Here is a 12415-nt window from a genome sequence, read left to right as displayed (position 1 = left end):
AGAATAAAAAATATGATCACTTTCTCTCTGACAAAATACTGAGTTCTTATTTGCCTTGTTATGTTACTGACTTCCCTTAAAATTCTAGTTTTAATCCTTTTTCAGCAAGCTGGCTTAGTACTCACAGAAAGCCACGCAAATCTATGCTGAGATTTTTAACTCCAAAATTAGCATTCCAAGACAATCAACAATTTTTTCAAAGACTGTACACAACACAATACAGGCAGACTATAATTGTCTACCACAAATGTAGCAACTATATATTAATTAAATATGGTATTAGATGAAATTAAATTAAATCATGAGTCAAGTGGAAAATAACTTTCAGATTTTCAGGCATACACACTGCAAGATGCTTCATTTTCCTCTTGGAAGAATTTCATTCTCTATTGTTGTAAAATTAGTTAAGCCAACAACATTTATGGGATAAAGAGCACGTGTTTCTTTTCCTGAGTCCAAATGTAAAAACCCTATTTAATTGCTAGAAGAAAAAATAAGTGCGTAGGAAAGCAGTGATGCAACTCAAGTTTCTATTCCCTTTGCCTTCAGCTGGATAAATGGCTAAACAGACAAGGTTTGAATCAGTCTGGAGTAAACAGCCCAGCAAGGGTGGAGCAGGAGAAGAGAGAGAAAAAACAGAACATGCCATCACAAGATAATGACAGATTATCTTCTTCCTCATACATATTCTATTGCAGTTCATGTGCTGCCATGATGGGCTCTGCAAGGTGCCAGCTGCCTTCTAGTTGTGAGGGAAGACACGCTTTGCAGAGTGCAAGAAGTGAAAGAAATATTAACACATGCTTTAAATGCTGGAAGGATGGTAGGAAAGGGTAAGATATTGCTGCTTCTTTTGCCGATTCAGAGTATCAAGGGAAAGAGACATAGTTTGTCACTTGCTTAAACCATGAACCTAAATTTGGCAAGAAAACTGACAGCTCTGCTTTAGAATAGAGACCAAAATATACCATCAGCACAACTACTCTGCCCTTTAAAACACAAATCTAATGCCTTTTATTATCATCTTGTAAAGAAGCCCTACTTTTTTACAAGATGATAATAAAACTGCTAACAAAAATATCTGCTGGTGTCAGGAGATATTTCCATCTTCTCTTCCACTTCCCAGCTGACTGTGATCCAGATGATGATCCAGAGTCACCCAGTCCAACACAAAGCACTTCTAATTGAGGATCTCAGAGCTGCTAGATACCTGCTTCCCCAGGTATTGTTTTCATCTATCTTAATTCTACCTGACCTTCTTTCTTTTCCCTGTTTGACTACACTCTATTTAAATATTAAACTTGTTATTTCTGAAGTCCCTAATGATCCATCTCCAGTATCAGGAGCTCAATTCTCACCAGGACTTTACCCTCTACAATTCCAAATGCCAACTCTCTTTATGCTACTTCTTCAAGCTAGAGAGGATTAGAAAACATTTTTTGTAAATATCTCACAATGCACAGGCAGCAGATTTTGCTTTTGAAAGAGACCAAAAAAAAAACAAAAAACCCACAACAAAAACCCAACCCAACCAACCAAATAAAAACCCAAACCAAAATCCACACACCCTTTTTTGAAGCAGATGACAATTTCAATGAGGATGAGGGGAAGCAGGGAGGAACAGATAAAGACAAATTTAATTTCTTAGAAGACTTTAAAAAGCCTCATTCCTATATGAAAAAACCCTCTTGAGGCAGGAGTACTTAGCTACACTCAAACAGAAGTCACATACTCTGTGGTTCAGATTCACTGCAGACAAAGACAGATCTCAAGCCTGAAAATTTGAGCCAGAAGAGAAATCTCAAGACAGTAAATAACAAACCCAATGCCTGTTAATTCTCCTCTTCTGTATCACTGAAGCACATACAAAAGTGACAAGATGCAATAAATACATTTATCATTAAAGAATGACATCCGCTGCTGGGATTTTGTAATTAAAAACTCAATACAGCTAAAAAAAAAATCAACATGATGACTAGCAAAGGCAAATAGAATTATTTATAAAGCTTAGTTCTGCTTCTGAAAAGACAGAAAAAGACAAAATGACATGTATGCCATTTCTTTTACTTCATTGGCATACACAAAAATAAATCTGGAAAAGAAACTTATTGGTCTTCATAAAAATAAAACCAGAAAAATAAATTTATTAGAAAAATAAAATAAGGAAAGAAAGGGCTAGGAAAAGAAGCTGTGGCTACAGGGATATTCTGAATGTATAAAAAATGTGAAAGCACACAAACAAGAAATCTTTAGTGCAACAAGATCAGAATTATTTACAAAAATTCCTGTCAGACTTCCCTCTGCACAGGCAGAAACATGGCACTTTCCCCCACTTCAGAACATATATTAAACTGTTTCATATCAGAATAGCTCTTGATAGAAGATTCAAGCTGTGCTCTCATGTTAGAGTTGAAAAAGGAAACAAAAACCCCCACAGCAGATAGTTTTCTGTCTGTTACCTATCTCAGATAGAAGTCCTTCCAGAATTGGCATGTGCTGCCTCTGGAGGCCTGTGGCAGGGAATTTCAAGGCTCCATCAGTTCCCAGCAGATTACCAGCACAATCAGCAGGGTCAAGAGCCTTTATTAACAATTCTGTCAGGACTAGAGATTGTTACACAGGCTCTGCTAGGCAGAGAAGAATCTTAACACTAATCTGCAATGCGTGCATTTTACCAGCCTTCCTTCGCCCAGCTGACAAAAAAGAATCATTCAAGATTAAACTCTGAGGCAAATGACCCATTTTAACAGAAACACCTTGTTGCACATATTGCCATAAAACACCAACTGACCTTGAAATGCCTGGTAATTATGTCAGAGGGGTGTATGGGGACACTGAGTGCTAACACAAGCAATGCAGGTGACACAGGAGACGGGGGACAGTGCTGGAGACAAGGGGCAGGATCTGCCTGCACTCTGCCAGCAGGCCTTGGAAACATGCACCTGGATAAAGGCAGGGCTCATGGGCCCATGCAAGGGAAAAGCTTTTCAAGAGACCAAGAGCATAGGTGCAGGTTGCCTGGGGACCCAGCTGTGAAAGTGCCATCCAGAGGGACTCTCAAAACAAGGCCCTGGGAAACCTCTCTAACTTTGAGGCTGGCCCTTCCTGGAGAAGGAAGCTGAACTAGATGACCACCCTATTTTTTCCTAGAATTGTGAGCAGGACCACAGCTTTGGAAATCATTTTGACATTTTGAAATTTGTAAATATTGTACTATGAAGAGAATAAATGCAGCTAACGGGCAAGTTCAAGACACAGAGAAAAGAACAAAAAAGAAATAATACCACATTAGCCCAAGTCTGTGACTCAAATTTAACCACCAAGCTAACTTCAAAAAAGTAATCAATGTATCTTCAGGTGATTTTTCATAAATGATCAATGAATGAAAAGCCCTGCAGATGCTCTTTCTAGAGAAGAAAGAAAAACTTAAGAGCTTATTCAAAGTTTTAAAACAAATGCAGGATAATCATTGCTCCCTGTTGCGATTTAACCCCAGTTCCAACTAAGCTGCCCAGCTGCTTGCTCTTTACCCCACTCTCCCTGCTGGGATGGGAGGATAGGGAGGAGAGCTGGAAAAAGGTAGATCCTGCAGGCTGAGATAAAAACAGTTTAATAAGTGAAATACAGTCAAACATTATAACAATAATAACAATGGAAGGGAAAAAGAGAGACAGCCCATTCCCAAGCAGCTCCCAGCCCCTCCCAGGCAGCTCCCCCAGCCCATGCTGGCACAGCAGCCATGGTTTGCCCTGGCCCTGGGGCCAGCTCAGCTCAGCTGTCCTGGCCACGCTCCCTCACAGCTCCTCCTGCCCCTCCTGGCTGCCACGAGCACAGAGAAGTCCTTGGCTTAGAGACAGCCCCAGTGAGCAACCACTGAAACACCAGAGTGTCAGCAACAGTGCCCCCACTCTGAATCCAAAACACAGCCCTGCACCAGCTACCAGCAGGAAAATGCACTCTATTCCAGACAAAACCAGAACACTCCCCACTCTGAGACAGAAATGCAACTTAACTTTCCATTTCATCAGACCATTTTAAAGGAAAGGAATGGTCTAAAATTAATTCATGCATAACACTACTTAATTTACCTTTAAAAGTTGCTTTATAAGAAAACCTCCCTGCTCAGATAGGTATGAATTACTCCTTGGAAGACAGTGTGAATTTGTTCTTTGGAAAAAACTGCTTAACATGAAAAGTCTACATTTTCATTAAAAACAAATTGGGTTTTTTGTAAAGTTTCCATGCTTCCACAGAGATGAATACAATCCTTTACACAACTATTGAGTTTTTCAACTTTATAGCAGTGAACAATTTCAGATTTATGAATGCTTCCCTTAAGAATGCCCAAAAGCTCAGAAGTCTTCGTCAACAAGGTCTCCATGTTGTTTGTTTGCTTTGCCTTTTTTTTAATTCCTGAGGACAATAAAACAAGTTAAAATATTTTGCCATGGGCTTTCTATTTAAATGATGCCATCACTTTTGGGAGCCACAAAGCCACATTAAGCCTCAGTCCAGGAAACTTCCTCTCTACAGGTTACTGACATCAATGCACAAAGACATTGAGAAGAAAAAAATATTTGTAGAAGACTGAGATATAATACAGAGTTGTTTAATGAAAATTCTAATACCTTTAACCACCTCCTAGTGCAAACCAGCAGATAAATGTATGCCAAATCTTATAATGGACTTGCTGGTGTTCTGCAGCTCAGCAAAGGTGTGCTTTTGCCAGGAAATGGCTGTGTCAAGTTACCTCATTCAGACTCCCACTTGCCAACGAGGATTCTGGTGCCATATTCACAATCTGGGCACAAGACAGCAGAGCTTGCACAGAAGTCAAGAGTCCAAGAATTGAAAACAGGTCAGAGCAGACAGAATTATATTATTCAACTTCTAGTGAGTTTTTTTTTAGTGGACTCAATAGAAGAGGGAGACATTTCAATTTACTATTTTATTTTGGAGACACTATCAAGAAATAAGACTCTTACTGAGGAAGCGGAAAACAAAATGAGAGAGCAGAGATTACAAAATAATTTTTATTTTTTGGTTTGTTGAATCAATCTGCCACTTCCATTGCTCTTGGCCAGCAGGCTGTAGGTGTACTTCTGTCTAGAGACAAGTATCTGAAAGGCCAACACTCAATTGATGGCACACTCAGCCTCAGTATAACCATTCTTAGCTTTGTCCACCTTGCTAAGATGAACTCAAGAGATTCTTGAATTTAGCATCACAGAAGTACTATGAATAAACAGATCTTACCCTCCTGCCTCTAGATGCTACAAAAATAAAGCATTATCCACTGCTTCAACAGCTGTTCTGCACTTAAAAGAGATTCCTCATTCAAAAAAGGAAACAAACAAAAAATAAACAAACAAAATCCCCTCAAAGTAAAACAATTAAAAAACAAAACCCAAACAAAATCCTAAAGAATCCCCCAAAATCCAAACACAAACCAACCCCAAAACATTCAAGGAATAAACAAGCACAGCTCTACTTTCATAGCCTCACCAGACTTCAGTTGTTCTTTGAACACTGCAAATCACAGAAGAAATGCTCTATTAATTGTCACAGTAAGTGCCTGTCCCATCCAATATTCTGCCTTCAGCAGCACAACAGGAAGTGCTCCTCACAGAACCTACAGAATGTGTCTGGTACTGGCATTTCTTATTAAAATGGGAAGATTAGCATCTAATTTACTAAAACCTGTGTATTGATTCAGGTTTAATAAACAAAAGAATTACTTAGAATTAACCCTGCCAATAAGGTGATCAATTTTCATTAACATAAATGCCTTCAGAACTTATTTTTGGGAGAGGCAAGTTATGAGAAATGTAAAGATAGTATTATCATTATAATCCTATCTCACCCAGCTAGCACCTTGCTGAATATTACAGACAAGTCATGACTTAAATATCCTATGGAGTAGGGAAAAAGCTGCTTCAGAAAATTAGAGAAAACATTTCTTAACTTATTACTAGACTTCATTAAGCCAAAGAAAAGTTTTTGCCAGCCATAAGTAGATGTGAATGGACACATCATCTTTGGTGTGTAGCTTACAGCTTCTCTTAGTGTAAGACTGCTTTTAACTGAATAAAAGAAAACATGCAGGAAACAGCTAGAACGATACAAATCTAATATTTGGCAAATAGATTTCAAACGTTACATTTCAACTCTGTAGCAGAAATGGTTATTATTACCACCTGATGCAGTAATAATGTATTGTCCAATTGCACAAAATAAAAAGGAAGGGAGAGGAGGAAGAATTCACTCTACGTTTCTTATGAAGTCTTGAGAATTTTTCACTTATATCCTCATTTTCCAGTATGATCAGCAAAAACAATCATTCAGAGCTCTCAGTTTAGCAGAGCAAGTATTGAAAGTTACTCATTTCAGGACTGGAATTGTATCCAGTTGTGCTAACTGTAGAATGGAAATTACTTACATTAAAATATCTTATTGAAAAAGTGACACATTCCTGATCAACAGCATACAAATACTCTTCAAGTATGAATGAGAGCCACCCTCAAACATGGTCAATCAAGCAACACAAGAGATGACCATAAATCATAGGGTGAAGGGGAAATTTTTAAACTATATTTTCAGTAGTAAGTGCAATGGTGGTTCAAAAAATATAAAGAGAAATCAGGTATAGGGAGAAGAAATATATTTAATCTCATCACCTGAAATCAGTGAGTGTTTGGCTACAGTCTCTGTCAGATCTGTTACATTCTGCAGACAAGCCCTCAGAGTGGAAAAGGCAAACAGGCTCAAAGGCTCATGGAAAGAACAGATTCCATACCCCACAGGAGGTCCATTGTCAGCTGCCAATCCTGCAACTGTCCCCTCACTGATCACCTTCCTTTACACTTGTACACGCACAGAACTTCAGAGGGCTCTGTCAAACCCAAGAGATACAGAAGTTCATACAATTTTATGTATTTACTTCAAAAAAAGTGATCTACACTCGAACTACATTACAAACGTGCTCTACAGAAAGAAGTGATACAACCACCTTCCAAGTAAAAGATCTCAGCAGATGATCTGTCTAATCCACTGATAGTAGTAGGACCCACTGAAGTACCAATTTGTCAGCAACTATTTCAGAGAGGTAATGAAATCTACATAAAAAATTCTCACAAGAATCTCAAACATTTGTTTTTGAACTCCAAACCTTTCTACAAGGTTTTGCCAGACTGAATACAAGTGAAGAAATTACTTCTGCTAGAAAAAGATTAAAGTTTGCTCTGGCCTGCAACATCCAACAGATGAGAGTATTTAGCTACAACTTGTTTCTGTCAGATACACAGTGTTCATTTCCTCCCTTCATGGCTCTTCATGGGCAAAGAGCAGTAAGTAGCCACATACCAGTCCTGAAAATATTAATCATCAGGAGAAAGCTATTTTAGGTTTCTTGGGTAATATTTACTTGCAGATTATGCAATTGTAAGCTATTGCTTCAAACACCCATAAAGGATATATTTAATGTTAAATTTAAGGTTAAAGGTATACAGACTATCTTATTTTTACTTTAGAAAACACAAAAATGTTTATGGCAATTGCTCAGACTTTTGTAGGTTTTATTTTGCTTTTAGTTTATTCTTGTCCAAAAATAAAAATAAAAATCTCATGCTAACCAGTTAAATGTATTACTGAAACAGAATAATGTATTGTATGGATAGTAAAGTAGCAACAGCTTTAACTTGATTTAAAACTGTTCCCCTATTTTTCTGAAAAACAGACACAGATATATTCTTAACTTCGTAATTAAAAGTTGGATGAAAAGCTGTTTGAAAAACCATTTTCCAAGAGTACTCTGATGTCTCCCACCAAATGGGAAGAACATGTACTTCCAGGTTCAAGAGCTCACATCTTTCTTCACACTAGACAAGGTTGTAGAGAAGTGATTCCGAGCTACAGAAGGATTGGGAGCACCTTGGAGGACAAAATTATAATTCAAGATAATTTTGATAAGTGGAAGGAGTGGTTTGGAAATAGGATGCAGTTATGTAAGTATAGCTGCAAAGCAGGAACCTACAACAGTACAATTATAGGATGGGAACAACTGAGTAGGCAGCAGCTCTGCAGAGAAAGATAGAGAGCTACAGTGAATCACAGACTGCATGAGTCAACAATTCTAGGCTGAGGCAGAAATGGCAAACATCATATTTTAGTGAATAAATCAGGGTATTATAGGTTGGAAACATGAAATAATTTTTCAAATTTACCTTGTATTAGTAACGGTTTAGCTAGACCAACAGATCTAGATTTAAGTACAGAGCTCATGTAAACCAACCACAGGAAAAAATTATACAAAAAAACAACCAAGCAAAAAAAAACCAAAACAAACAACCCCAAACCCCTAATAAACACAGAGAGCAAAAAAAGTTTGACCTACCAAAAAGAAAAAAAGTCTGTTTTGTCTAAGCAATATAACAGACATTGCTTTTATTGTATGAAAGGGGTTATAAAAATGTAACATGCCCACCATTCTCAAAAGCACCAGGAAGAGGGCAAGTAATGGCTTAACAAGGGAGCAAAAGACATCAAGATTCTGCTCAAACATCTAAAAATAAATAAGGTCCAAACTGACTAAAAGACATGCCGTTGAAAGTCTATAATTAGTGATTTTCAAAAAACAGGCTAAACAAACATCTGTCAGGAATGATGTATATTTAGTTCAGCCTGTCTTTAGGAACATGGATGAATAACAAATTTTTCAGGCACATTTTCTATTACTACAGCAGACTAAGAAGGCAAAACCTTCACATTCCAAAACAGTGAAACACAATTCTCATCCTTTAGAAATAAAAAGAGCACAGACTACCACAACATCAAGACATTTTTCAACTTATTTCTATGAAGTAAGTCCCATCATACTTTTAAGTTGAAGGTTATAGTGTCTATACAGTTCACCCAGTTCTTTGGGAAGAAATTTTTCTATACTGAAAAAGTTAACTAATTGGGAGACAAGGCTGAAATTAAGTATTTACAGATTTAATTTCTAAAGTCAAACATCCCCCTTTTATACTTCACACTTGTTAATTTTCTTTCAGTTACTGCAAGTTGTGTCACTTAAACGGTTTGATTATTACAAAACATTTAATCTGACATGTCCTAACACTGATATAAAATCCTACACCCTCAACATTTAAATATGAATTCCTTCTTCAATTAGTATTTCTTAACCAATTCTTCATACAAGATGCCACCAACATGACTGTTAATACATTCTTACTCTCCTATGACACCTCACTAATAGGACAACTTCTTTTGACCTGCTTGTGTTGTGCGTCAAACTCTACACTTGCAGTTTAACCAAGGACAATAGCAAGAGACAATTTTTCTCTGAGTTTTTGGACCCAGGTATCAATGAAACACCAGAAGTCATTATTAATGGTAATGAACAGTACCTATTCTAAGTATTTTTCAAAGCAAATGCACAACACATAGGCAAGCTGTATCCACAACTCTGATTGTACGGAAATATGGTTTTAAGACTGCGAAAGCCATCCACTGAAAGATGCACCTTTTGATACATAAAGAGTTGGATTTCTTTAATGGATACATGATTGTAACAAGCTATGCTTTTCCTTAATGAAAGTGAACTGCATTACTTTGTTTCATAGGGAAAAACCCTTCATCTTCCCCTGCAGGCTTAGGGAACTTCAATACTTCAAGCATAAAAAAAGAAATAAAATGTGGCACCCATAAACACACTAATCATCCTTTGTCTTTCTCTGTACAAATGTATATAGCAATAGTTAGAAGACATGACTGAGGCTGTGATTTATTCCTAAGAACTAAAATAATTTAACCAACCCAAACTTCCTTCCTTCTTGGAAAAGGTGAAGGTCAGTTCTTCTGTTTCACTCCAAGGATAAAGGAAGCATTTGTACCGCAGACATGCAAGTCCTGAATACTGTCTTTCCCTACTTCAGCCAAACTTTTCTTTGACCTTTCTAGTTACATTAGCCTAGTGGAAGGACTGGGACCAGAAACACTACAATGAATTGGGACCACACACTACAAATGTGTGTGCTTACCTCTCTTCCTACTGTTACATTACTGCAGTGATTAGAGAGCAGATGGAGCAATTATTCCCCCTGATCATGTTTTATTTGAGCATCTCAGAACAACCCCAGTCATGAAAGAGTCAAGGAATTTGTTTTGGATGACACTTTTTATAAAAAGTAGCAGAAAAGTTCCCTGCAAGTGGCTTTACACATGCAATAGAAACTCAACCAGTATGAATCAAGACATTTCAACCATAGGTTGGGAATCTGTCAAACTCCAGTAGAAAAAAGCTTTCAGGTTAGAAGGCTGGGTTATATAATTGCACAAGCATTGTACACTCAGAATCCTATGAGTAAACCCTATGGAACCGAGCTACCTAAAAATATAATGATCTCTGAAAATGTTCAATTAGGTACTTCCAAGAATTTTCCCTACTGTTTTACCTCTCATACCTGCATAGCTAATAAAGCCATATATCAAAATATTATTGGTCCAGATTTCACAAAGAAAAGCAAGTAGAGTTTACTGACAAATCTTTATATGGAAACAATATTTTTATATTTTCTTTCTTTTTAAAGTGATGCACTCACTGAAATTTCACTAGATTCAAGCACTTTAAAAGTGACTTTTTGGAAGCATTGCATCAAATATGAGTTCCCAGAAATGTGTCCCACAAAGACATGCTTAATACATCCTAACCCTGGCTAAATACATAACAGCACCCTGGCCCTAAATGTAAAAGGTGCAGTACTCCATAAGAAGGAACTTTTCCTGTTATTTTTTAAATAAACAATGGCAAAAGTACTGATTGTTGATATGTACCTTACCTTTCAAAAAACCCTATTATTTTTAATGAACAGAATATTAAATTATTACAACACTACAGCTATACTAAAGCCAAAACCCACAAACAATAAGCAAACAACCCCAACTCCCCCCAAAAGCTAAAAAAAATTAATTAAAAAAAAAAAACTAAAAAAAAAATCCAAAACAAACAAACAAAACACAAACAAAAATCCCCCAGCTTGGTTAATTTTCAAAATGCTTCCCTCAGAAGACCTCTGCAAGTCTGGTATTCCTCAAGGCCAAATAATATTTCAGGCACAGAATAATAGGTCTGGTATTCCTCAAGGTCCAAGGTTTTCAACGACAGAGCACTGATGCCTTTTGGAGGCATTACAAATCGATTCCATTTACACTTACAGACAAGGAGAGCCTTCTGTATTGTGCAGGCCGAAACCTGGCACTAAATGCTCTTTTCCCTGAAACCCTTCTTATTGCTGAACCACTCAAATGGCTACAGGCTACTGTCACACATGTCAGAACCCATTTCCATTGCTAGTCCCCAATTCTGCTCCTAAGCAATACCAGGAAAATTTTCAAGATGACAGACGTGGATTGCTGGGGTTTTTTCACATTGTAGAAGTGTAACCAGAGTAATAAATAAAATACTATTTACAGAGATCGATTCACTCAAGGAAAACAATATGAGTGCCAATACACAAAATTTTTTTACTGATGGAAACAGTGGGACTATTCCAAAAAGACTAAGTGTTATTAAGGAAAAATAAAACATCTCACAAATGGTAAGAGATCTTAAGGATAAGGGAACAGACCAAAAGCATTTCCCACACATCTCCCCCCTTCTCCGCTCCTCAGGGAATGGCTCTCACGTCCTCAGTAGCGAAGCAACCAAGCAGGAACCAGCATCAAAGAAAGGGAAGAAGGAGACGCCACCTACCTGTCCCAAAGGCTTTGGCCACCAGCCAGGCCAGATTACAGGCGATTTTCGCTCGGGAGAAATCATAATGGTCAAAGGGTTTGATGGCAGGAACAATGAAAGTCTTCCTCATCTCCTTGGCGTCTGCGGCATCCCCCATCTTCTCACAGGACCCCCGGCAATTGGGAACTTACATGGTTGTTTCTCCGTCCTCCTCCTCCTCCCACGGCCGGGAGAGCCGGCTGTAAATACGCCGACAGCAGCTGAGAGCAGCGCCGGACCCAGCTGTCCGTAAAGGGCTAACACCGCCTCCCGCCTTTCTCTGCACAGGAATGTAGCCGAGTCCGAGTGTCCTCTTCTTCCTCCTCCTCCTCCTCCTCGCTCTTTGTCTCAATTCACTCACGCCGCCGTCCCTCCGCCTCCGAAGAAATGCCCCCGGCGGCCCCGGCCCCGCGTTCCCTGGGGAGACCCCGCGGCCAGGGCTGGGCGCCCCAGGCGGCCGCCAGTGCCCCGGCCCGGGGCGGGAGCCGCCGGCAGGGCCCCCGCAGCCGCCTCAGGCCGGGACGCGGCCCTTCCCAGCGCCGGGATGTCAAAATGCCGGGGTCCAGCCCCAAAACGCCGCACGGCCCCGCACCGTCCCAGCGGCGGCCTCTGCGGGCCGGGAGCAGAGCCGGCTCCCCAACG

At 39.0% G+C, this 12415-nt stretch overlaps 1 protein-coding gene across 2 annotated transcripts in view; it reads right to left on the bottom strand.

Moving 5' to 3' along the window:
* The window catches only part of CAMSAP2 (calmodulin regulated spectrin associated protein family member 2), an 80176-nt gene extending 67951 nt beyond the window's left edge, over positions 1-12225 (bottom strand). For both annotated transcript variants that reach the window (XM_058029871.1, XM_058029872.1), the window contains exon 1: positions 11753-12225. In XM_058029871.1, coding sequence (XP_057885854.1) covers positions 11753-11891 — 139 coding nt within the window. In that variant the 5' untranslated portion in view covers positions 11892-12225. The remainder of the gene's footprint in view (positions 1-11752) is intronic.
* Between the last annotated feature and the right edge of the window lie 190 nt (positions 12226-12415).

The sequence above is a fragment of the Melospiza georgiana genome, chromosome 9, assembly GCF_028018845.1.
Source record: "Melospiza georgiana isolate bMelGeo1 chromosome 9, bMelGeo1.pri, whole genome shotgun sequence".
Taxonomy (NCBI): domain Eukaryota; kingdom Metazoa; phylum Chordata; class Aves; order Passeriformes; family Passerellidae; genus Melospiza; species Melospiza georgiana.
Note: the sequence above shows the minus strand (reverse complement) of the source record. Positions and strands in the feature narration are given on the sequence as shown.